The following is a 27,562-nucleotide window of genomic DNA, read 5'->3' on the forward strand; positions in this document are numbered from 1 at the left end:
CAAATAATTGTCACATATTAGACTGACATCTTAAATAATAAGCCCCTATCTTATTGCTTAAGGTTAAAGGTGCACCCCGGGGCTTTCAGTCTATATAACTTAACTAAAGTTCAGGAACACCTAATATGTTTGTTTAGCAGCAATACCATTGCAGGCACACAGTCAGATTTACTCAAAAGGAGTCAGAATGCCTTATGATAACACAGACAGTAATCAGATTACTGAGGTCATCTCCCTCCTCGAGAGAGCTTGATCTGAAATAAAACAACCCCCCCTCTCAACTTACTATGTTTGGGGCTTAATAAAACCTCTCAACTGCCCTTCTTTCTGATCTTCTGACCACCAGAATCAAATTACCCCAAATTGGGTTATTCTTAGGTTAGTCAGTTAGTGACAAAATTAAAGGCTTAGATGTGGGTACGGTGAAGCCAATGACATTGGCATACTGTATAAGTGTAGGTGGATGAGTGTGCCCTTATGCTTTCATTTGGGGTCTGTCCCATTGATGTCTTTGTCAAACTCTTTCAATCAAATGAAATCAAGACAAAAGCTGGTGGATCAGGTGGGGGGGACGTCTCTTTGCTCGTGATGGAAAGTGCAGCCGGAGGTCTGGTGTAGCGAACATTTTGTTGTGTTACAGCCTGAATTCAAAATGGATTCAAAAATAATATTGCACCCATTTACACACAATACCTCATAATGACAAAATGAAAAAATGTTTTGTATAAAATGTATTGAAAATTAAATACAGAAATATTTAATTTACGTAAGTATTAACACCCTAAGTCAATACATTTTCGAATCATCTTTGGCAGCGATTACAGCTGTGAGTTTTTTTGGGTAATTCTCAAAGAACTTTACACACCTGGATTGTACAATATTTGCTCATTATTCTTTTTCAAATTCTTCAAGCTCTGTCAAGTTGGTTGTTGATCATTGCTAGACAGACATTTTCAAGTTTTGCCATAGATTTTCAAGACAATTTAAGTCAAAACTGTAACTAGGCCACTCAGGAACATTCAATGTCGTCTTGGTAAGCAATATGTATCCCAGTGTCTATTGGAAAGCAGACGGAACCAGGTTTTCCTCTCTGATTTTTCCTGTGTTTAGCTACATTCCGTTTATTTTAATTTAAAAAAAACTCCCTAGTCCTTGCCGATTTACAAGCATACCCATAACATGATGCAGCCACCACCATGATTGAAAATATGAAGAGTGGTACGCAGTGATGTGTTGTGTTGGATTTGCCCCAAACATAACACTTTGTATTCAGGACAGAAAGTTAATTTCTTTGCGACATTTTTTGCAGTTTTACTGTAGTGCCTTACTGCAAACAGGATGCATGTTTTGGAATATTTTTTTTTCTGTACCAGCTTTCTTCTTTTCACTCTGTCATTTAGGGTTAGTATTGTGTAGTAACTACAATGTTGTTGATCCATCCTCAATTTTCTCCTATCACAGCCATTAAACTCTGTAACTGTTTTAAGTCACAATTGGCCTCATGGTGAAATCCCTTACCGGTTTGCTTCCTCTCCAGCAACTGAGTTAGGAAGGAGGCCTGTATATTTGTAGTGACTGGGTATATTGATACAACCCATTTACCATAGGTGCCCTTCTTTGCGAGGCATTGGAAAACCTCCCTGGTCGTTGTGGTTGAATCTGTGTCTGACATTCACTGCTCAACTGAGGGACCTTTCAGCTAATTGTATATGTGTTGGGTACCGACACTATTATTGCACACAGTCCATGAAACTTATGTGACTTGTTAAGCAAATGTTTACTCCTGAACATATTTAGGCTTTCCATAACAAAGGGGTTGAATACTTATTTACTCAAGACATTTCAGCTTTTCATTTTTTATTCATTTAAGAAATATGATAATAATAATAAAAATGATAAAAACATAATTCACAAAATATATCTTTTTTAAATTTAGGCTGTAACACAACATTTAGAAAAAGTCAAGGGGAGCGAATACCTTCTAGTGTTGAATGCTTTTTGATGTTGGTTCGGTTTCGGTTCGATTATGAAAAAAATAATCATAGTTTTCAATTTCGAGATTATTTTATACTATGCATTTTGTAGGTTGAATGCTCTAACTACACAGAATAAAAGTCCCATGATGGTAGTGACTGCCCATTACTGCTTATCACTTATTAGCCATACTTTATTTTTTACTTTAATATATTACTTTAAGAAAATATTTCAGTTGTGTATATTACATTGGTTTTATTTGATTAGTATTATTTTATTCCAAGTCATCATCTCATCTCTATAGAGCTGCTGCCAATGCTGTCTGACAAACTCACTATTTTATAGTTCTTTAAAGTAAATAAGTATACTTCTATGACTGCTGAATACCAACTATCAATCACTTAGATAATGTACTTTCAGGTAGAGATACGTCATGAAGTAACAGCTGCTCTCTATATCAGGGTTTCCCCAAAAAATTATTTTCCCTAGCACTACACAGCTGATTCAAATAACCAACTCATCAAGATTTAATCATTTTAATCAGCTGTGTAACTCTAGGGAAAATCCAAAACATGCACCCCTTTGGGTCCCAAGGACCAAGTTTGGGAAACACTGCCCTAGAAACTCACTTGGTGAAGGCCACAGAACTGAAAATGAATGAATTCAACAACCATGTTTATATCACTAATAGAGAGTCGTGGGTGGTAACTACAATTCACTCAAAGGCAAGGCACACTGGGAAATTATAGTGGAGGTGTGGTTTAGTTACTCAAAATGTTCAAGCTGATACAACTAAAATATGTACCACCTACTGCAGTGGTCACCAACCTTTTCTGAGTCAAGATCACTTTCGCAGTCAAAAAGCAAGCTGAGATCTACCGCTCAGATAAAAAAAAAGAAACATGACTTAAAAAAATGTAACATTAAGATAATAAAAACAGTTCTGTAGGAATGATGGTCATGTTGCTTTCAAGACAATTGGGAACTTGGAGAAGAAAAATAACTAGGTAATATCATGACGTCAGTGATCTTCAGGTCATATTTTGCAAATATTTTCTTACTTACTTAAAAAAATAACTCTGCATTGTTGGTTAAGGGCTTGTAAGTAAGCATTTCACAGTAAGGTCTACCTACACCTGTTGTATTCTGTGCATGTGACAAAGTCCACCGTCAAACCAATAGGGATTGTTTCATTATGTAGACAATGCAGTCTAGCCTACTAGCATATCAGTAGCTATATACAGTATTTAGCTGGTAGCCTATTTAAATTACACATTGGCAGGTCCGGCGTTATGGGCGAGACTTAGGGTGCCTGGCCCACCCTACCGCATCTCCTTGCCTGTCTTCTGTCTCAGTATCTGTAGACCATGTATCTGATGCTATTTGGATCAAAAGTGTATGTCATGTCATACTATTTCTGGCCAGACAGCATCAAATCAAATTTATATAGCCCTTCTTACATCAGCTGATATCTCAAAGTGCTGTACAGAAACCCAGCCTAAAACCCCAAACAGCAAGTAATGCAGGTGTAGAAGCACGGTGGCTATGAAAAACTCCCTAGAAAGGCCAAAACCTATAAAGAAACCTAGAGAGGAACCAGGCTATGAGGGGTGGCCAGTCTTCTTCTGGCTGTGCCGGGTGGAGATTATAACAGAACATGGCCAAGATGTTCAAATGTTCATAAATGACCAGCATGGTCAAATAATAATAATCACAGTAGTTGTCGAGGGTGCAACAAGTCAGCACCTCAAGAGTAAATGTCAGTTGGCTTTTCATAGCAGATCATTAAGAGTATCTCTACCGCTCCTGCTGTCTCTAGAGAGTTGAAAACAGCAGGTCTGGGACAGGTAGCACGTCTGGTGAACAGGTCAGGGTTCCATAGCCGCAGGCAGAACAGTTGAAACTGGAGCAGCAGCACGGCCATGTGGACTGGGGACAGCAAGGAGTCATCATGTCAGGTAGTCCTGAGGCATGGTCCTAGGGCTCAGGTCCTCCGAGAGAGAGAAAGAGAGAATTAGAGAGAGCATACTTAAATTCACACAGGACACCGGATAAGACAGGAGAAATACTCCAGATATAACAGACTGACCCTAGCCCCCCAACACAAACTACTGCAGCATAAATACTGGAGGCTAAGACAGGAGGGGTCAGGAGACACTGTGGCCCCATCCGATGATACCCCCGGACAGGGCCAAACAGGCAGGATATAACCCCACCCACTTTGCCAAAGCACAGCCCCCACACCACGAGAGGGAAATCTTCAAACACCAACTTACCATCCTGAGACAAGGCCGAGTATAGCCCACAAAGATCTCCGCCACAGCACAACCCAAGGGGGGGCGCCAACCCAGACAGGAAGACCACATCAGTGACTCAACCCAGTCAAGTGACACACCCCTCCTACTGACGGCATGGAAGAACACCAGTAAGCAGGTGACTCAGCCCCTGTAATAGGGTTAGAGGCAGAGAATCCCAGTGGAGAGAGGGGAACCGGCCAGGCAGAGACCGCAAGGGCGGTTCGTTGCTCCAGAGCCTTTCCATTCACCTTCACACTCCTGGGCCAGACTACACTCAATCATATGACCTACTGAAGAGATGAGTCTTCAGTAAAGACTTAAAGGTTGAGACCGAGTCTGCATCTCTCACATGGGTAGGCAGATCATTCCATAAAAATGAAGCTCTATAGAAGAAAGCCCTGCCTCCAGCTGTTTGCTTAGAAATTCTAGGGACAATTAGGAGGCCTGCGTCTTGTGACCGTAGCGTAAGTGTAGGTATGTACGGCAGGACCAAATCGGAAAGATAGGTAGGAGCAAGCCCATGTAATGCTTTGTAGGTTAGCAGTAAAACCTTGAAATCAGCCCTTGCCTTAACAGGAAGCCAGTGTAGGGAGGCTAGCACTGGAGTAATATGATACATTTTTGGGGTTCTAGTCAGGATTCTAGCAGCCATATTTAGCACTAACTGAAGTTTATTTAGTGCTTTATCCGGGTAGCCGGAAAGTAGAGCATTGCAGTAGTCCAACCTAGAAGTAACAAAAGCATGTATTAATTTTTCTGCATCATTTTTGGACAGAGAGTTTCAGATTTTTGCAATGTTACGTAGATGGAAAAAAGCTGTCCTTGAAACAGTCTTGATATGTTCTTCAAAAGAGAGATCAGGGTCCAGAGTAACGCCGAGGTCCTTCAGTTTTATTTGAGACGACTGTACAACCATCAAGATTAATTGTCAGATTCAACAGAAGATCTTTGTTTCTTGGGACCTAGAACAAGCATCTCTGTTTTGTCCGAGTTTAAAAGTAGAAAGTTTGCAGCCATCCACTTCTTTATGTCTGAAACACAGGCTTCTAGCGAGAGCAATTGTGGGGATTCACCATGTTTCATTGAAATGTACAGCTGTGTGTCATCCGCATAGCAGTGAAATTGAACATTATGTTTTTGAATGACATCCCCAAGAGGTAAAATATATAGTGAAAACAATAGTGGTCCTAAAACGGAACCTTGAGGAACACCGAAATTTACAGTTGATTTGTCAGAGGACAAACCATTCACAGAGACAAACTGATATCTTTCCGACAGATAAGATCTAAACCAGGCCAGAACTTGTCCATGTAGACCAATTTGTGTTTCCAATCTCTCCAAAAGAATGTGGTGATCGATGGTATCAAAAGCAGCACTAAGATCTAGGAGCACGAGGACAGATGCAGAGCCTTGGTCTGATGCCGTTAAAATGTCATTTACCACCTTCACAAGTGCAGTCTCAGTGCTATGATGGGGTCTAAAACCAGACTGAAGCGTTTTGTATACATTGTCTTTAGGAAGGCAGTGAGTTGCTGTGCAACAGCTTTTTCTAAAATTGAGAGGAATGGAAGATTCAATATAGGCCGATAGTTTTTTATATTTTCTGGGTCAAGATTTGGCTTTTTCAAGAGAGGCTTTATTACTGCCACTTTTAGTGAGTTTGGTACACATCCAGTGGATGGAGAGCCGTTTATTATGTTCAACATAGGAGGACCAAGCACAGGAAGCAACTCTTTCTGTAGTTTAGTTGGAATAGGGTCCAGTATGCAGCTTGAAGGTTTAGAGGCCATGATTATTTTTCATCATTGCGTTAAGAGATATAGTACTAAAACACTTTAGTGTCTCCCTTGACCCTAAGTCCTGGCAGAGTTGTGCAGACTCTGGACAACTGAGCTTTGGAGGAATACGCAGATTTAAAGAGGAGTCCGTAATTTGCTTTCTAATGATCATGATTTTTTCCTCAAAGAAGTTCATGAATTTATTACTGCTGAAGTGGAAGCCATCCTCTCTTGGGGAATGCTGCTTTTTAGTTAGCTTTGCGACAGTATCAAAAAGACATTTCGGATTGTTCTTATTTTCCCTCAATTAAGTTGGAAAAATAGGATGATCGAGCAGCAGTGAGGGCTCTTCGATACTGCACGGTACTGTCTTTCCAAGCTAGTCGGAAGACTTCCAGTTTGGTGTGGCGCCATATCCATTCCAATTTTCTGGATGCGTGCTTCAGAGCTCGTGTATTTTCTGTATACCAGGGAGCTAGTTTCTTATGACAAATGTTTAGTGGTGCAACTGCATCTAGGGTATTGCACAAGGTTAAATTGAGTTCCTCAGTTAGGTGGTTAACTGATTTTTGTCCTCTGTCGTCCTTGGGTAGGCAGAGGGAGTCTGGAAGGGCATCAAGGAATCTTTGGGTTGTCTGAGACTTTATAGCACGACTTTTGATGCTCCTTGGTTGGGGTCTGAGCAGATTATTTGTTGCGATTGCAAACGTAATAAAATGGTGGTCCGATAGTCCAGGATTATGGGGGAAAAAAAACAGTAAGATCCACAACATTTATTCCACGGGACAAAACTAGGTCAGAGTATGACTATGGCAGTGAGTAGGTCCAGAGACATGTTGGACAAAACCCACTGAGTCGATGATGGCTCCGAAAGCCTTTTGGAGTGGGTCTGTGGACTTTTCCATGTGAACTTAGAATATTATCTGCTATGACTACAATGTCTGATAGGAATTCAGAGAACGCAGTGAGGAACGCCGTATATGGCCCAGGAGGCCTGTAAACAGTAGCTATAAAAGGTGATTGAGTAGGCTGCATAGATTTCATAACAAGAAGCTCAAAAGACGAAAACGTTATTTATTTTTTTTGTAAATTGAAATTTGCTATCGTAAATGTTAGCAACACCTCCGCCTTTGCGGGATGCACGGGGGATATGGTCACTAGTGTAACCAGGAGGTGAGGCATCATTTAACACAGTAAATTCATCAGGCTTAAGCCATGTTTCAGTCAGGCCAATCACATCAAGATTATGATCAGTGATTAGTTCATTGACTATAACTGCCTTGGAAGTGAGGGATCTAACATTAAGTAGCCTTATTTTGAGATGTGAGGTGTCACAATGTCTTTCAATAATGTCAGGAATGGAGGAGGTCTTTATTCCAGTGAGATTGCTAAAGCGAACACCGCCATGTCTGACATGCATTGTCAACTGTGGGACCTGATATAGACAGGTGTGCCTTTCCAAATCATGTCTAATCAATTTAATTTACCACAGGTGGACTCCAATCAAGTTGTAGAAACATCCCAAGGATGATCAATGGAAACAGGATGCACCTGAGCTCAATTTTGAGACTCATAGCAAAGGGTCTGAATACTTATGTAAACCAGTTTATTTTTCTACATTTGCCAAAATGTCTAAAAACCTGTTTTTACTTGGTCATTATGGGGTATTGTGTGTCGATTTATGATGAAAAAAAACAGATATTCCAAAATGTATTAAGGCTGTAACGTAACAAAATGTGGAAAAAGTAAAGGGGTATGAATAGTTTCAGAATGCACAGTTTCAGCAGAGAGGAAGAGGTGAAACGAGAGGTCTCACTCTTGCCAAACTCTGTCCAGAATAAGGTCAATGTTTCTATGGGCATAAGATGCAAACCTAAGCTTGTCTCCTGCCTTTGGGACAAAGACTCCCATTGTTAGGGTGGAGACATGAGCATCTTGTCCTTTTATACAGCTCTCTGGTTTCAACCGAGCAAATTGGAAAGAAAAGTTGGAAAAATGTAACCAGTACTTTTGGGTGTCAGGGAAAATGTAAAAAGTACATTATTTTCTTTAGAAATGTAGTTAAGTAAAAGTATTCAAAAATATAAATAGTAAAGTAAAGGACAGATATCCCCAAAAACTACTAAAGTAGTACTTTAAAGTATTTTTACTAAAGTACTTTACACCACTGCAATTAGGTGAGGAGGCTGAGGCAGGCCGGCGCCGCTGAGAAATAGGCTAATTAGATTCATGAAAACTATACTGAACAAAAGTATCAATGCAAAATGTAAAATGTTGGTCTCGTTTCATGAGCTGAAATTAAAGATCCCAAAAGTTTGCCATATGCACAAAAAGCGTATTTCTCTAAAACATTGTGCAAAAATGTGTTTACATCCCTGATAGTGAGCATTTCTCATTTTCTAAGATAAATCGATCCATCTAATAGATGTGGCATATCAAGAAGCTGATTAAACAGCATTATCATTACACAGGTGGACCTTTTGCTGGGGACAATAAAAGTCCACTCTAAAATGTGAAGTTGCGTCACACAACACAACGCCACAGATGTCTCAAGTTATGAGGGAGCGTGCAGTTGGAAAGCTGACTGCAGGAAGGTCCACCAGAGCTGTTGCCAGATAATGAAATGTTCATTTTGCAACCATAAGTCATTTTTGGGAATTCAGCAGTAAGTCCAAATGGCTTCACAACCGCAGACCACTTGTAACCACGTCAGCTCAGGACCTCCACATCCAGCTTCTTCACCTGCAGGATCGCCAAAGACTAGCCACCCGGACTGCTGATGGCAATTTGAATGCACAGAGATACCGTGATGACAGCCTGAGGCCCATTGTTGTGCCATTCACCTGCCGCCATCACCTCATGTTTCAGCATGATAGTGCACAGCCCCATGTTGCAAGGATCTGTACACAATTCCTGGAAGCTGAAAATGTCCCAATTATTCCATTGTCTGCATACTCACTATACATGTCACCCATTCAGCATGTTTGGGATGCTCTGGATCGACGTGTACGACAGCATGTTCCAGTTCCCGCCAATATCCAGCAACTTCGCGTACCCATTGAAGAGGAGTGGGACAATATTCCACAGGCCACAATCAACTGCCTGAAACTCTATGCAAAGGAGATGTGTCACATGAGGCAAATGGTGGTCACACCAAATATGGAGTGGTTTTATGATCCACGCCCCTAACTTTTTTCTAAGGAACACTACCGTTCAAAAGATTGGGGTCACTTAGAAATGTCCTTGTTTTTGAAAGAAATGCAAATTGTTTGTCATTTTAAAATAACATCAAATTGATCAGAAATACAGTGAATGACTATTGTAGCTGGAGACAGATTTTTTATGGAATATCCACATAGGCATGCAGAGGCCCATTATCAGCAACCATCACTCCTGTGTTCCAATGGCATGTTGTGTAAGCTACTCCAAGTTTATCATTTTAAAAAAGGCTAATTGATCATTAGAAAACCTTTTTGCAATTATGTTAGCACAGCTGAAAACTGTTATGATTAAAGAAGCAATAAAACTGGCCTTGTTTAGACTAGTTGAGTATCTGGAGCATCAGCATTTGTGGGTTCGATTACAGGCTCAAAATGGCTAGAAACAAAGCCCTTTCTTCTGAAACTCGTCAGTCTATTCTTGTTCTGAGAAATGAAGGCTATTCCATGCGAGAAATTGTTTAGAAACTGAAGATCTCGTACAACGCTGTGTACTACTCCCTTCACAGAACAGCGCAAACTGGCTCTAACCAGAATAGAAAGAAGAGTGGGAGGCCCCGGTGCACAACTGAGCAAGAGGACAAGTACATTAGAATGTATAGTTTTAGAAATAGACGCCTCACAAGTCCTCAACTGGCAGCTTAATTAAATATTACCCACAAAATATCAGTCTCAACATCAAAAATGAAAAGGTGACTCCGTGATGCTGGTCTTCTAGGCATAATAATACACACCTCCAATAAAAGATTCTTGGGTGGTATTTGCCGCCCTCTGGTGCCAAGAGGAACAATGACAGTACCTCCCCAGGTCACAAAAGGATGAGGTGCCCCCTCCAACTAGCATCTCCACCCCTTAAGAGCCCACTTAACTGCCAAGAGCTCCTGGTTCCCTACATCGTAGTTGCGTTCCGCTGGCTAGAACCGCTTGGAGAGAAAGGCATGGGTGCAGTTTCTTGTCCTCCTCGTTCCGCAGTGAAAGGACCGTCTCTGCTCCACCTCCACCACAAAGGGATGAGTCGAATCAGGATGGGTCCAGCGTTGAAATGTCCCTTGAACTCCATGAATGCCCTGTCAGCCTCGGGGGTCCAGCAAAAATGGGTCTGGGACTTACTGGTTAGGACTGTGTGAGGCGCTGCCACCACACCAAAGTTGCGTATAAAACGGCTGTAAAAATGGGCTAACACGAGGAACCACTGGACCTGCTTGAGTGAGGTGGGACAGGGCCAGTCAATTTTTACGGGGTCCATTTGGATGCCTGTGGTAGAGGTAATGTTACCAGGAGGGAAACCTGGGATACGTGGAACTCACTTCTCCATCTTGATATAGTTGATTCTGCAGGAGGTGTCTCAGGACTTGGAGGACATGCAGTATGTGATCCAGAATGGTCTTGGAGAAGATCAAGATGTCATCAAGGTAAACAAAGATGAACCGATTCAACATGTCCCTTGAAAGACTGCCGGTGAGTTCGATAATCCGAAGGGCATGACTAAATACTCAGTGGCCACTAGGGGTGTTAATGGCAGTCTTCCACTCATCTCCCGCCCTGATTCTCACCAGATTGCAACGCTTACAGAGGTCCAGTTTGGTGAAGAATTGGGCCCCTTGGACCAACGCCAATGCGGAGGACATCAGGGGTAAAAATTCTTGATCGCAATCTGGTTCAGCCCTCTGTAGTCGATGCAGGGACGCAGGCCTCCATTCTTCTTACCCATGAAGAAGCCTTTGCCAGCAGGGGATGTAGAGGGGCGATTGAAACCTGCCTCCAGTGACTCCCGGATGTAATTGTTCATGACTGCTGGTTCAGGGGTCGAAAGGGAGCACAGATGACCTCTGGGAGTTTTATGGCACAGTCGTAAGGACGATAAGGGGAAGGGTGGCGGCCTGCCTCTTACTGAAGGTCTCCCGGAGCTACGAGGAGCAGAAAAAAAAGTATTGGTCTTCAAGGGATGCAGGAAAACACGATGAGGCTCTTGGTGGGGGTCTTAGACATTTAGTTTGGCGGTCCATATCCCAGTCTAGTAGGTGTCCCGTGGACCAGGAAACTAGTGGGTTATGTAGCGCTAGCCAGGGGTACCCTAGTATAACGGGGGTTCTCGGGAGCAGCGATCAACAGAAAACTAAGTGTCTCAGTGGTTCACCTCAACCTGCAGTAGAATGGGCTTGGTCTGATATTCCACCTGACTGGTGCCAATGGGGCGTCCATCGAGGGCTTGAATCTGCAGATCGATGGGACATTTCTTGCAGGGGATCTGTAAATCTCTGGTGAAGTCTTGATCAATGAAATTATCCGCAGCCCCGGAGTCCACAAGGGCTTGAATCTGGCTGACAGTTGTCCCAGTGGAGGCTTGCGGGTCGTAACAGATGGTGACTGGGTAGCCGAGAGGTAACTGCACAGCTCGTCAGTTTCTTCCCCTGTGCTGGCGAGCCCTGGCGTATTCCGTAAGCTCTGGGCGGGTAGCACAGAGATTGCCGAGACCTCCGCCGTAGAGGCAGCAGCCTTCGCGCATGTACCTGTGGGCTCAGACGTGTGTGTGACCCAGCTGCCTGGGATCCTCCATGCTGGGCTCAGTGGCCTTGGGGTACTCAGGAAACCAGAATGATGGAGTGGTGTCAAAAGGGTGCCGTCTTACCCGTTCCCGGATGCGGTTGTCAACCTGATTGACAGCGTTATCAGGGACTCGAGGTCCTCTCCCAGTTCATCTTTGATGGAGTTAGACAGACCTTGGTGGAAAGCAGTAACTAGTGCATCCGTATTCCACCCACTCTCGGCGGCGAGGGTGTGGAACTCAATGGCAAAGTCAGCCACTGGTCTGGCCTCTTGGCGGAGGTTGAACAGTTGGCTGGCCGCGTCAAGTCCACCGACTGGGTGGTCGAAGACTCGTCGCAGCTTGATGAGTCAAGGCTACTATGGATCTGCAAGATAGTGGCTGCTGTTCCCACAATGCCGTTTCCCACGCCAGGGCCTTGCCCGAGAGTAGAGAGATGATGTAGGCGATCATGGTCCGATCGGTGTGGAATGAGGTGGACTGTAGCTCGAACACCAGAGAACACAGTGATAAACCCCTTGCATCCTCCCGGGTGGCTGTCTTACAGCTCGGGGGCTGGGTTCTTGGACTACCGATGCAGAACCACGACAGCATCTGTAACACTGGGTGATGAGACCTGGACATTGGCTCCTCCTGGGTTGGGGGCTTGTCATTTTTGGAGGGACTCTGTTAGGCAAAGCAGCACAGGGGAAACCAAGAGCAAACTCAGACAAGGAAACAGGGTTGAATGAACCAAGGTATTTATTGTAAACCAGGGAGAGATGGAGTGCAGATCCGGGGAAGCTCGGATGAGTTGTAGGAAACCAGATGTGGAGGCTGAGGTTGGAGTGAGCTGGGTTGGGACAGGGTTAACAGGTCCGAAAGGGAATCCAAGGGAGTGGTGGTGAGCTGAAACCAGAACAGGGTAGCAGTGAGATGTGGAACAGGAGACAGGAACCAGAGTGGCAAAACTGCAATGAAAGGATTTTTAAAATGTATTTTACCTTTATTTAACTAGGCAAGTCAGTTAACTTCTATGGGCTACGTGGGACGCTAGCGTCCCACCTGCGGGACACAGCCAGTGAAATATCAGGGCGGCAAATTCAAAAACAAAATGTCATAATTCAACTTTCTCAAACATACAACTATTTTACACCATTTTAAAGATGCACTTCTTGATGTAACCACATTGTCCGATTTCAAGAAGGCTTTACAGCGAAAGCAAAACATTAGATTATGTCAGGAGAGTACCCATCCCAAAATAATCACAGCCATTTTCAAAGCAAGCATATATGTCACAAAAACCCAAACCACAGCTAAATGCAGCACTAACCTTTGATGATCTTCATCAGATGACACTCCTAGGACATTATGTTATACAATACATGCATGTTTTGTTCAATCAAGTTCATATTTCTATAAAAACAAAAACAGCTTTTTACATTAGCATGTGATGTTCAGAACTAGCATACCCACCAAAAACATCCGGTGAATTTACTAAATTACTCATGATAAACGTTGACAAAATACATAACAATTGTAGATACAGAACTCCTTTATGCGAACGCTATGTCAGATTTTAAAATAGCTTTTCGGCGAAAGCACATTTTGCAATATTCTGAGTACATAGCTCAGCCATCACAGCTAGCTAATTTGACACCCACCAAGTTTGGGGCAACCTAAACTCAGAATTACTATTAGAAAAATTGGATTACCTTTGCTGTTCTTTGTCAGAATGCACTCCCAGGACTTCTACAACAAATGTTGTTTTGGTTCCAAATAGTCCATAGTTATATCCAAATACCTCCGTTTTGTTCATGCATTCATGTCACTATCCGAAGGGTAACGCGCGAGCGCATTTCGTGACAAAAAAAAATGCAACAAAATTCCATTACCTTACTTAGAAGCATGTCAAATGCTGTTTAAAATCTATTTTTATGCCATTTTTCTCGTAAAATAGCGCTAATATTCCAACCGGGCAACGTTGTATTCATTCAAAGAGTGAAAGAAAAAAAAAATGGTGAGGTCTCGTGAACACGCACTGTCCCCAGGCAGTCCACTTACAAACTCTGCTGCTGTACTTTGCCCAGAGACAGGAGACGCGTCATTCCGCTTTCTAAAGGCTTTAGAGAGCCAATGGAAGCCTTAGAAAGTGTCACGTAACAGCACAGATGCTGTAATTTTGATAGAGATGCAACAGAAGGACTACAAATTGTCACAGGCCACTTCCTGCCTGGAATCTTCTCAGGTTTTTGCCTGCCATATGAGTTCCGTTATACACAGACACCATTCAAACAGTTTTCGAAACTTTAGAGTGTTTTCCATCCAAATTTACAAATTCTATGCACATTCTAGTTTCTGGGCAAGAGTAGTAACCAGATTGAGTCGGGCACGTTTTTTATCCGGCCGTGAAAATACTGCCCCCTAACCCAAACAGGTTAAGAACAAATTCTTATTTTCAATGACGGCCTAGGAACAGTGGGTTAACTGCCTTGTTCAGGGGCAGAATGACAGATTTTTACCTTGTCAGCTCGGGGATTCAATCTTGCAACCTTTCGGTTACAAGTCCAACGCTCTAACCACTAGGCTACCTGCTGCCCCAAGGATAAACAGCGTCAGGCAGGAAAACAGGCACAGCAGGATACAGGATCTTAAATTACAACAAAAATCTAGAAGCATGACTGACTGAACGGAGATTACGATCTGGCAGAGTGGAAGTGGCAGGACTGAGTATTTGTAGAGGTCTTGATTATGGAACGGGTTGCAGCTGGTGGGGATCTGCTCTGACTCCAGCACACCTGTCTCCAACCATACAATCACACACACAGAGAAAGAGGGAGAGGGAGGGTGTACTGGGGGAAATGGCAGCAGGTCAAGGAGACACTATGTCCACTAGGGGGTGTGGCAGGAGCAGATGTGACAGAATCGGCAAGTCTCTGAGGGGTCCCAGAGATTTGGGAGAGCTGTTCTAGCTGCCGTCCTAACAGCACTCCTTGGTAGGCTACCACATTCCGGATCTGGGTGATCTCTGCTGGGTCCATGTTGTGGCAGAAGCTTGCTGTGACGTGATGAGGTTGGACCCATGTGCAGAGAAGAGACCAGATGGGGAATCATAAAACTCACTCAGGAAATGAACGCACACGGTAAACAATTCAAGCTTCTGCAAAGGACCACAGAAAACACACCTCTTTTAACAGGGAAACACTCATTAAATAATAAGACACACCTGAGTCCAATAAAAGTCTCTAGGGCGGTCTCTGTTGCCTTCTGGTGCCAGGAGGAACCGTGACAGCCTGTGCATAGCCGTATATAAGACAATTGCTGGGACTGCCCCAGCAGAGCTTCTGACAGACAGCCACTATGGTGCATTAAGTTTGTTGGAACCTTGCCAGCTCAATGATTCATTGAAGATTGACTTTGAGTGTCCCTGTGTAAGAATTTCCACAACACCCTCTTTGCTGCTATAACAGCATCCGCTCTTCTGGGAAGGCTTTCCACTAGATGTTGGAACATTGCAGCGGGTACTTGCTTCCATTCAGCCGCAAGATCCTTAGTGAGGTCGGGCACTGATGTTGGGCGATTAGGCCTGGCTCGGAGTCAGCGTTTCAATTCATCCCAAAGGTGTTCAATGGGGTTGAGGTCAGGGCTTTGTGCAGGCCAGTCAAGTTCTTCCACACCGATCTTGACAAACCATTTCTGTATGGACCTCGCTTCCTGCTGAAACAGGAATGGGCTTTCCCCAAACTGTTGCCACAAAGTTGGAAGCACAAAATCGTCTTGAATGTCATTGTATGTTGTAGCGTTATGATTTCCCTTCATTGGAACTAAGGGGCCTAGCAGGAACCATGAAAAGCAGTCCCAGACCATTATTCCTCATCCACCAAACTTTAGTTGGCATTATGCATTCGGGCAGGTAGCGTTCTCCTGGCATCCGCCAAACACAGATTTGTCCGTCAGACTGCCAGATGGTGAAGCGTGATTCATCACTCTAGGGAAACATGTTTCCACTGCTCCAGAGTTCAATGGTGGCGAGCTTTACACCACTCCAGCCGACGCCTGGCATTGTGCATGGTGATCTTAACCTTATGTGTGGTTGCACGGCCTTGGAAACCCATTTCATAAAGCTCCCAACGAAAAGTTATTGTGCTGACGTTGCTTCCAGAGAGAGTTTGGGAATTGGTCATGAGTGTTGCAACCGAGGACAGTAGATGTTTATGCTTTGCGCACTTTAGCACTCCCGTTCTGTGAGCTTGTGTGGTCTACCACTTTACGGATGAGCCGTTGTTGCTCTTAGACATTTCCACTTCACAATAACAGCACTTACAATTGACTGGGGCAGCTCTAGCAGGGCAGAAATTTAACAAACTGACTTGTTGGAAAGGTGGCATCCTATGACAGTACCACGTTGAAAGTCACGGAGCTCCTCAGTATGGGCCATTCTACTGCCAATTTCTGTCTATGGAGATTGCATGGCTGTGTGCTCGATTTTATACATCTGTCCAAATCCAATCAAATCAAATCAAATTGCATTGGTCACATAGACACATGTCAGCAACAGGTGTGGCTGAAATTGCCGAATCCACTAATTTGAAGGAGTGTCCACATACTTTTGGCCATGTAGTGTATATTTCTGGAATGTTTTCAAATGTCTCACTTTGGCTATCACTGATTAACAGTAGTACAGTAGCAGGCTTGAAGTGTAGTGAAACATTTCCAGATCCATTGTTTTGTTGAGATGTTATATGTTAGCAGATACCAATACAGTCTGGCTTTAACAATGGGATAAAATGTCAGATATCTAGTCAAGAATCTACTTGGGGATTTTATTTTGGTGTAAAAGTAGATTAGGAACTCTACTGTGAGGCAGACTGGATCATCCAGTCCATTTTCCTTGGTATTTCCTGGCCCATGTGAGCGTTTATAATGAAAGACAGCAAAGCACATTCTCCACCCTGCCTCTCTTCTGAGATGCAGAAGTGAAACATATCTGTTTTCCCAATAGAGTAATTGACACATGATGCAGATTCCACCCCCCTCACTTTCCCTATGACAAGGGGGATAAAAAAGTCCTCAAGAAAATCCTCAAAAACGATATCTCAGTGAATAATGCCTTATCTGGCAATTGAACCCCTCTACCCTTTTCTCTCTCCTCCTATCCATCTGTTATTATTCTCAGACATTCACCCTCAGGTTGAATTTGAGTCCCATACTTCTCCCTAGTCTTTTCCCTTCCTCCCTCTCCTCCTTTCTTCCTTCCTCCTCCCTCTGGCTGGCTGCCACTCCTCCCAGCGGATCTGTGCCTGTGGTAGTGGTGTATGTTGTCGGTTGAGGCCGGCCCCCTCTCTCTCCTCAGATGGAGGAGTGAAGCTCACTGACACACATACAGACGCAACAAGCCACAGGCAGGCACGCTACCAGACAGACCGGCAGACAGGTAAGCAGGAGGCAGGCACCATGACGCAAACAGGGGACAGACTCAGCTCTGTCACAACAGATGCCTCCCACAGAACTGAATACTGAAGTTTACTTTGAGAGCCTCAGTGCAGCTGGAATAAGCAGAAAATAAGACAAATAACAAGACGGGATGAGGAGTTCTTGACTGCTGTTTTTTGGCTGAGGAGGAGGAGGTATTTTACACACTTTTTCTGTAGTTGCTGAACTTGTGGAATTACATCTATGAGCCAGGGGAGGACTAAAGCCAGCATGGTATTCAGCTGGCAGAAGTCCTTTGCCATCCTGAACCCCTGGAGGAAAGGTACAGTATGCTTCATGTTGAACCTGTCTCTATCTCTTGTGCCATCATGTTGTCTCATCCTACCAGCTAGATTTGCCAGCACAAATTGTAATTTGAGTGTCTGATGGATGTGTTTTTGTGGTTTGAGACAGGTGTAATTTCAGTCTGAAAGTAGAGGGTGTCTTTAGTTAAGAGCATTGGGTTGTTATGGTGTCAGGATTTTGGGAGACTGATAATCTCATCACATAGACCAGTGGTTTCCAACTCCTCGAGTACCCCAAACAGAGCACATATTTTGTTGTAGCCCCAGACAAAAAACACCTGATTCAACTAATTGAGGGCCTGATGATTAGTTGACAAGTTGAATCAGGTGTGCTTGTCCGGGCTACAATAAAAATGTTTACCGTTGGGGGTAATCGAGGACTGGAGTTGGGAACCACTAACATAGACAAAAACAAACATATATTGACTCATATCCACATGGACTTTTTCTCAGTGAACAGAGGAGAGTAAAGTAGTATTGTTGCCTCTCACATACAGATGTAGGATCTTAATTTGATCACTTGTTGCTGAGAATTTTCCTGAAAAGCAGGAAATGCAAACTTGTAGTGTATTTGATTTTTTTAAACTCTTCTAAATTTGTAATTTCCACTTTGAAATTTCCACTTTATTTGCCCAAATGAAAAATGTATCAACCCCTACAGAAATGTCCATTATTTATAATCCACATAATAATTCACATTTCCTGTTGATGAAGGATTATTTTCCTGCTGTTGCAAACTGGCTCAAATTAAGATCTAGGGATGCATTTTGTGAAAAGTTGTGAAAAGTTGCAAGGGGAAGACAACAAATTTGCTTTACTGTGAATCTGCAGGTTCTAAATTCAGAGTTTTACTGACGTATGTTCCAATAGAATGGATTGAGGAGAACTGGACTTGATACAGTATAATGGTCTCTTGATCAGAATAAGCAACAATATGCTCTTATATACCCTAGCATGGTTTTAATTTGGAGCCCAGACAGAACAATTACATTTGCTTTCCAATGGCAATACATTTAATTACTATACCATCGGGGAGTGAGACATTTTTTTTTTATCATTCTCATTTATGTACCATCTGTTTGTTATATACGATCCAAGCTAAAGCAAAGCATATTGTACAGACGTGCCACCAAAGATTAGGTTGACTCTTCAAAACTCGGAGGAAAGGGACATTAATAGTCGGTGCTGTGGAGCCGTTCTGAAAAAGCTGTGAAACACGTTCATATCAATCCACATCCTCATGTCTGTGGTAACTGAAGAATATCATATTACATTACACATGGTAATCAGCAGACAAAAAGCTTTATGTTATATGCCAATGCAAAACCCAGTGCTTTGACAAATCACATCTGATAAAGCATAATAGCTATATATTGCATGTTTTAAGGAAAAAAAAAAGGTCTGAAATATCCTGACTCAAAAACGTAGTAATCATCTTGTGTTTAGGACCTGTTAATAGTCACAGAATCTATGGGGCTCTTGTGATACAGTGTAACTTCTCATTCTCCTTCCTCTCCTTTATAATGGGACTATTCTGTAGCTTACAGGTTTATCTACATTCCAAGAATCCGCCTCTATCAGATAACGATCTCAGCTTATGTACAGTATGACCAACACATGTTGGGAAGGATTGTTCCCCCCTCAGATCCTCAATTTGTTTTGTCCTGAGACCGAGAATTTTCAGCATTGTTGTAGTTGTGAAAGAGCCTAGACTCCCCTTGGCAGGAATCATGTTGTTTGCCATGATCCTTGGGTTGGTAGAAAATAACCATTGTAAAGATAACGCTCACATTGTGTACAGTACATCAAGGCATTTATTGGTGTATTCTTGTGTGGCGCTATTGTTGTCTTCGATCCCTGTTTAGTTCACAGAAAGAGGATTGCAAGAGAAGGTGAAATACAATGACACTAATTATTTTTGGGGAAAAAGGAGTTTATCACAACTCAGGATATGACCCAGATGCAGACACAGGAGGTGGATGGTTCGGTTCTCAGAATATTTATTATGACAAAGGGGCAGGCAAAGGGCAGGTCAAGGGCAGCCAGAGGTTCGTAATCCAAGGCAGAGTCAATCAAGGACAGAACGGCAGACAGGCTCAGGACAGGGAAGACTAAAAAACAAGAACTAGAGAAATGGGAAACACACTGGTAAGACCTGACAAAACAAGATGAACTGGCAAAAGACAAACATAAAACACAGGTATAAATACACAGGGGATAATGTGGAAAAATAGGAGACACCTGGTGGGGGGGTGGAGACAAGCACAAGACAGGTGAAACAGATCAGGGTGTGAAAGAGCTAACAATCAGCGACATCCTTGGGCTCTTACTTTGTACATTCACTCTGGCTATCTACTCTGATTTCAGAGCACTCTCGTCTGAGTGTGCCAGAGCGCAGAATAACTGATGCATTTACGAACACACCCTTTGTGTATAGCGTTTCCCTGAGCATATACTAAGGAATTATATCAGCAATGTTTTAAAATGTTAACATTAGCCTCTCCGTATTCATCACCCTGACTCATAAACAACCAGGCAGAACTGCACACAGTGGAATTCACTGATATATGGAATGGAATCATCCTGTGAGGACAGGCTGAGGTATGATTCAGATTCTAAGGAATTTGAGCACCTGAAGGGAGTAAGGGGAGTACTTTACATGTTAAACATCAGATTTACTTCTACTATGTGTGAAGTTTAACTGTGTCTTGATGCCCTAGTTTTTCCAGTGTGATCCTGCCACAATAATTCATGATCACAATAATCAAAAGCCAATGGCAGTGTCTATAGGATTCCTTCATCAAACCTCCAACAAGATTGGGAATCACCTATTTAAACATATTCATGTTGATTTGTGTTAAATTTTGAAGTGAAATGTGTTATTTAAAAACATCAGAGTTGGTTGGTGAGGGGGATTGTGGGAGGATTCAAACTCCAGACCTGAGCTGTTGGAGGAAACTAGCCCCAAGGAGACTTGACTTGAGTTCGCTCATTCTTGCCTTATCCTAATGGCGTCTGATAGTGGGGAGCGGGGTCCCTGCTAGCTCCTAGCTCGCAGTCTGGGAATCCTACGTAGGGTCGACCATCACGTCCAAGGAAGAGGTGTAATTGGAAAAAAGATACAAGGCCTGTGTGTTGAGAGGCATGGAGCTGAGAGGTGCCCTGGTGGGTTTCCTTGGGGGATGAGGTGAGAGATGGGGGAAGGGGTGAGAGGGAAAGGGTGGGTCATGGTATTTCACACCTCATCAGGGCATCTTGTTTCTGTCACCTGAACTGCAGTTGAAATTATGTTGGAAAATATGTTTTTTGTTTTCTTTCGGTCAATTGGAACATAATGGTGTTTTCCTTGAATTATAAATGTCTCTTGAGTATTCACCTCCAGTTACCATTACGTCCATAACAACTTGAGGTTGAAACTTGTATCAAAAAACATTTCATGACAGTGACAAGTAGCGGGCCTACCAGCAGTTCTACCAGCAGTTCTACCAGCAGACTTATGGTCAGTCCAACTAACCACTCAAAATGCTAACAGAGAACGGACATTCTCCAAAGCCCCCCGGCCGTAAAAATAGCACGCCTGTCACAACCTGTTTATGACCTTTCCACTTAGGATCCAAGGGGCCAACTGAATTAATAGTTTTGCCCGGGGCTTACACATGCCATTGCCCAGAGCCTGAGCTGCTGGAGCCCGCCTTTTGCATTCGGAGGAGCACTCCTGCTTGAGGAGGTAAAGCCTACTTCCAAAAACACTAAGCGGGTAAAACACCCTTTTCAGTGAGTGGGAAAAAAAGTTGATTTGAAACTCTTCTTGGCTTAGTTTAATTAATGGGAGAATTTCAGTAGAAATATACTGTACATGCTCAACCTAACAACATCTGTCACGTTCTAGTTGTAAATCATATTTTTGTTGGGATCCCAACTTCTACCCTACTGCGAGAGCAGTAGTGGAATGTTGAGTCTGCACATACACAGGTCAACACACCTCAGGGAGGGTCCGTGAAATCTAATGAAGGACACACACACACACACACACACACACACACACACACACACACACACACACACACACACACACACACACACACACACACACACACACACACACACACACTGCAGAGAGGAGGAAAGGATATTACCCCTCCTTACAGCACATATTTTAGCCCCTCCCCAATCCAACCAGCTTCTGCCAACTGGCTGGCTGGCTGTGTTTTCCCTGTGAGGGAGTGACAGCCATCCAGGAGCTTAAACCGTTGTTCTCACAGTAGAGTGGAGGCTCCAGGCATTTGGGAGGGCGGCAGGGCGATCCATTTATCTAAACTCCCCTTTAGAGAGATCATTGTGAAATTGATTATCTGGGGCTTATTTTTGTTGGCTAAGCTGATTTACAATAATCAACTGTGTGTCTGGAATGTGAAATTAATGTTAAGGGAAACACCTGACTCCATCTTTTATGACAGAAAGGACGCTAAAGACGAGTCTAGGGGGGCGGACAGTGTGCAGTCTAATTATATGTTGTGGGGTTACTCAGCCTTACTGAAAACTGGCTGACTCAGCTGTCTGTTCAACTACAGTGTGGGATTTCAGATCTGTTTTGTCTTTCCGATGATGACACCTGGATGATGTTGACACTTGCTTGGGTGCAATACCAGATGATTTGAGGGATCAAGCCAAGCAGATTGTATCACAATGGTAGTAGTTGGATTCCATGGTTGAATAAGCAAGGTGACTTCAGTGTGTGATTAATGTCACTCTGGTCCAATTTCTGTCTGCTGCTAATTCAGAGGAACCGGCAACTTCATTTATGAGTAAGGATCAGATAGCATAAACAGAGAAGAAAAGAGGCAACAAAAAAAATTCTCACAAAGCAAGATTGTTTTTCTAATTTCTTGAACCAATTTCTTGATTAACTTTAATCCATGAAATAATGTTTTTAGTAATCTCCAGCTTTTTATTAATTTCCACATTCTTGGTTTTGAAAATAGGTTCCTAGTTTCTTCAGTCACAGAAAAATATGTTTTCTCTTTAAACCTCTTCTATTTCCTCCTAAATAGACATACCCAAATGTAATTATTTTTCATGAGATGGCCATAAACAATAACATAGTTTTAGAAAGGTCTAAAACTCACCATTCTGGTAATAGTTAGTTATAAATTGTCATTTTGTAATTTGAGTGAACTATCCCTTTAACATTGGGTCTTTTTGTAAATTACCTAATAGCAGGAACAGCACCATCTAGTGGACAGAACCTGGTCATATCAGGATGTAGGATGGGACATAGACCTAACAACTTCAATTACTAATTTCTCTGAACAGGTGGGAAAAACATCACTGAATTCACTGAGAATACATAACAAATGGCGAAGAAACAATATTCCGACTTTGGTCGAAATCGGATGTTAGGTACTATATTTATTGATTATTATAAATTATAAATTAAAATTGCCAATTTGGGTGCAATCAATTATCTTAGTTTATCAGAGATCAAATTGTATTTAAACAAAATAATGTTGCAGGAATGGTAATCTTATTTGTTTCTAACAACAGAAATGATTTCAGAACAACTTGAGATGGTTGGTGATGAAATCCTCTATATTGTGCTTTTTGAGGTGGAACAATCCCACAGCCAGTTGAAACCATAACGACTGGACTCGCTAGACTGTCACCGTTCATATGGGCGCTCCAGGCTGGGCTCACTCACTCAGAGGGAATAGATTATTTGTCTGGATTGGCCAGAAAACATAACACGTTACTCCCTATGCAAATGTGGGTTCTGAAACCTGACACAGATGGGGCTTCCTGTCATTATAAGGCATGAGACCCTAAGGCGTTCACAGAGCGCTTTGCACATCAACGTGTCAATCGGTGCTGTTGAAAAAGATGGCTTGGATAAAGGGACTTCAGAAATGATTTCCTCTTAACTTGCTCTGTGTAGACAACCTGAAACACAGCCACCCTTTAGTTATTTGGTTTGCTATTGAGTGAGAACCTATAGCCAAAACCAGTTGACCAAAACCAGGTCAACTACTCCAACGAAGTCATTCCAGTACTTCTGCTGAAAGATTAAGGTCTTGAATAAAGAGTTTGTAAAACTCCGAAAACTGATTGGGAAATAGGGTCTCTACACATCCTGCAAACACAGACATTGACCTATTTCTCTTGTTTGTATTTTACAAAACACATACCTCCACTTTATTCATACTCCTGGGCACTTACATTGTATTGCATTATTCACATTCCACGCTGCCTGGAGCTGGGTGAGGTGCTGTTTGATCTCTCTGAACAGGGAGCCAGGTCTCTGGGTCATTCATTGAAAATCCAAAGGGATTTGGATGCAGATTGCTTTCTCCTCAGGACAACAGAAAAAATGCCCCCTCATCAGCAAAATCCCTGTGCTCAATTAGAAGCCCAGCACTGCCTTAAATACTAGTGCATATCAATACCTAGGATGTCAGTGAACTTCAAAGTACAAGGTGAATGACACCTTGGGAGAGTAAAGCTTTGGCTGCTAGCATAAACATTATGGCAATGCAGTTTACAATTTGCATGCATGTTAAAGAAAACTCCGCGGAAATTGAGAAAAAGGGGGCCTAGCCCTAAGAAGTTAAAGAAAACTCAGGTGAGTTATTTTTGGTGGGACAGTTGAGGGGCTTTAGTTTACAGTAGCAGATACAAACATTTAGTAACTTTCAACCAAAATACAACAGCCTACATGTTGTGCAGTATGTCTGTCTATAGGATGAAGTGCAGTACACTAGTTGTCAGGGCCGGCTCTAGTCTTGTGGGGGCCCTAAGCAAAATTGGGTTAGTGTCTCCCCACCTCATGGCAAAACATTTTAGTGGCCCCCCTCTTGATGGCGGAGAGAAAATGTTATGTTTGAAAGTTAATTTCCTGTAATTCTGCAGATTTTGCCATGGGGCAGAGAGAACAAACGTGCAGTTTTACAGCAAATTTCCTGCAATTCTACCCATTTCGTAATGATTTATGCCATGTTAATATGATATCTGAGTGAGAATGACTAACAAATCAATGGGGGCCCCCTGGAGGTCAGTTTATATAGCTGGCTAGACTAACTACCAATAAAAAATAGTTTAGCTGATTGAGTGACTGTCAGTGGCTAATTGAGTGACTGACATAGCGAGAGACAAAACGCTGATGCATAACCACATTTTTAAATTGCGCGGTGTATTCTAATATTCTTACTCTCAATAGTAAGTTGAGACCTCGACTGAGCTCATGGAACCGGCTCTGGTAGTTGTTATGCAGGAGATCATCAATGTTGCTCTTTAACTATCTACTCCTTCTGGTCTGTTGCCATCGTGTGAGAAACACCAGTTCCCATTACACTCGTATTGATAACACGACTGACCATAGACTGACCTGATAAAGACAATTTAAGAGAACGTCCGTGCGGTACTGCTAGAGGGTTTCACATGGACTGCAGTCTCTCATATCTCTCATATCTCTCCCAAGGGACCACAGCCTTATCAAGGCTTAGGGAGCCGCTGTAAATGGGTATACATATGAGATTTACTAGTTCTTTAGTGTACAGTCATACCTTGAGGACCATCCCAGACATCCATTTCCATACTTCTGATTGGGCTGCTCAGGATTCAGGAGTGTCCATGCTATGTGTTTATCTGGGAGCAATAGGTCTTGGTTAAATATGTCTTTAAGTGTATTTTTATTTGCAGTCTTGCTGTTGTTTGTACTGGTGAAACCTCTATTAAGGGAAGCACCATATGATCCTGTATAAGCTTTCGTTCAGGACTCAGGCTAGATCGAGCATGAACAAGCATTTCGCTACACCCGCAATAACATCTGCTAAACATGTGTACGTGACCAATAAAATTTGATTTTGATTTGATCAAAAGGCTGTATACTCCAGACTGTTCAAGAATGACTTACCTCAGAAATAACTCACACTTGGACAAGTCTTTCATCTGATGTTGCTAGGTAATCGTTGACACAATAGGGCATAAACAGTGTTGAAGTACAGTGCCTTCAGAAAGTATTCATACCCCTTGACTTATTCCACATTTTGTTGTGTTACAGCCTGAATTCAAAATTTATTAAATAGATTTTTTTTCTCTCACCCATCTATACACAATACCCCATAAAGACAAAGTGAAAATATGTTTTTATACATTTTTGCAAATGTATTGAAAATTGAATACAGAAATCTCATTTACATAAGTATTCACATCCCTGAATCAACACTTTGTTAGAAGCACCTATGGCGGCAATTACAGCTTTGGGTTGTCTTAGGAATGTCTGTATAAACTTTGCGCATCTGGATTTGGGCATTTTCTCAAGCTCTGTTAAGTTAGATGGGGAGTGGCGGTGAACAGCAATCTTCAAGTCTTTTCAAAGATTTTTTTTCTGAAGGCACTGTAGTTGTACTTTTGCTCTGACCACAGTGGAAACAGTTGTGCTACATTTTCCCGGCATTTGAAGAAAACAGGAAATACATTCCCTAGCCTCTACTGCAATAATTTGTTTTGAGAATACTGTCTTGAGTTAAGCCAGTGAAATTCTTTCCACATGTAACATTAGTTCTATGGGAATGTAATGTAGAAAGTACACATCTCATTCTAATTAAGTGGACATACCAAATGACACATGTACACCACATGCAATTTTGTCGATTAAAACTCATTCATGATATCTACTTAAATAAACAGTGGAATTTTGACTGAATGCAATTCAGTTGAACACATTGAACTCAAAATTTGAAAGAGAAAACACATGTAGGCTACATTTGACTGTATATGCTAGCAAGTATTGCTTTCTGATACTAATGTTAAAGTTATTTGTCCACCAGTGGAATTTCTGAATCTTCTAATATTTCCAAGAGGCCAACGTTGTGGTCTGGAAAACCCCACGAAACTGCTCCGCTACCTTGATTCACAAGCTTTGGCCAAAATCGGTAAATGTCAACTAACTGGGAAAACAAGGCCATTGTTTTAAATGGGAAGAGACCTGAGCCAGAACCAAGGCTGATAGGAGCTGCTATCTAACCCCATAACAGTATTATCACAACTGATTGTTTTCTCAGGGAAAACATGGGTGTGCCTCCATTGTTGTGGATGTTATTCACAGTGAAATAATAAAACAATGGGTTTCGTTTTGTGAGAAAAAGCAGCGAGCAAACAGGGGGGGAAGTATCTCCACCTCACAACCCCCACTAATATTCAAATGCAATTCCATGCTAAGATAATTCATTCAACTTAAAAAATGACGGAAGGGTATCACTGTAATATGATTTATTATAATGTAATTGACTGGCTGCTTTTAAATCTGACACGTCACCATCTCCAAATAGTTTGGCAGTAGAATGTTATAACAAAACATGGTGGTTACACCTAATTCCAATCAGTTTTGTGTGCTCATCTCAGTGACCAACTTCCTGCCAATTTAGGTTTTAGGATCATCACTCAGCCTGAGCTCCTGTGAATTTGATCATCATTCTATCCATGTACCCTCCAATCCAATCACAAACTCTGCCTGCCAAATTTCCTAACAATCAGCTATGGAATTCCCCTGGGAGTGTTTATACATGCCTGCAGCCCACTGCAGTAAAATATTTTAAATGGCCTACCACAACTCCTTAAGTAGGTATAATTTAAGTAGGCATCATGTTAGGAAGTTTTGTTTTGTTTGGTAATGAGGTAACGTGGTAATGAGATTCAACTAATATTCAAAAGAATTCAGTTGAACTTTTCTTTAAGTTCTCACAAACGTTTACTTCAACAACTCCCCTCAATAAAGTGAATGAAAGCACTGGATTACATCTTCAAAGTCCTTTTTAATCTCACATTTGCCTTGGCCAGATCTTCAATTTAAATAGCCGGTAGTCGCCAAACTTCCTCTACTGTTGAAGTTTTATCTAACAGTCTACTATTATGTTATACCAGAAAGATGCTTGGGTTAGATTTGCAGCACAGGACTAAATAAATAGAATAAAGTAATACTCAGATTTAATTAAAACACATG

The 27,562-nt window shown here is 42.3% G+C and overlaps 1 protein-coding gene across 2 annotated transcripts in view; it reads left to right on the plus strand.

Annotated features, from left to right (window-relative positions):
- The first annotated feature begins 17,117 nt into the window (after positions 1–17,117).
- LOC106606354 (uncharacterized) overlaps positions 17,118–27,562 on the plus strand; it is a 35,978-nt gene continuing 25,533 nt past the window's right edge. Inside the window, exon 1 of one of the 2 annotated variants that reach the window (XM_014202515.3) lies at positions 17,118–17,546. In XM_014202515.3, the coding sequence (XP_014057990.1) occupies positions 17,468–17,546 (79 nt within the window). In that variant the 5' untranslated portion in view covers positions 17,118–17,467. The remainder of the gene's footprint in view (positions 17,547–27,562) is intronic. The other variant, XM_014202510.3, reaches the window with a different exon arrangement.

Source organism: Salmo salar, chromosome 01, assembly GCF_965601325.2.
Source record: "Salmo salar chromosome 01, fSalSal1, whole genome shotgun sequence".
NCBI classification, from domain to species: domain Eukaryota; kingdom Metazoa; phylum Chordata; class Actinopteri; order Salmoniformes; family Salmonidae; genus Salmo; species Salmo salar.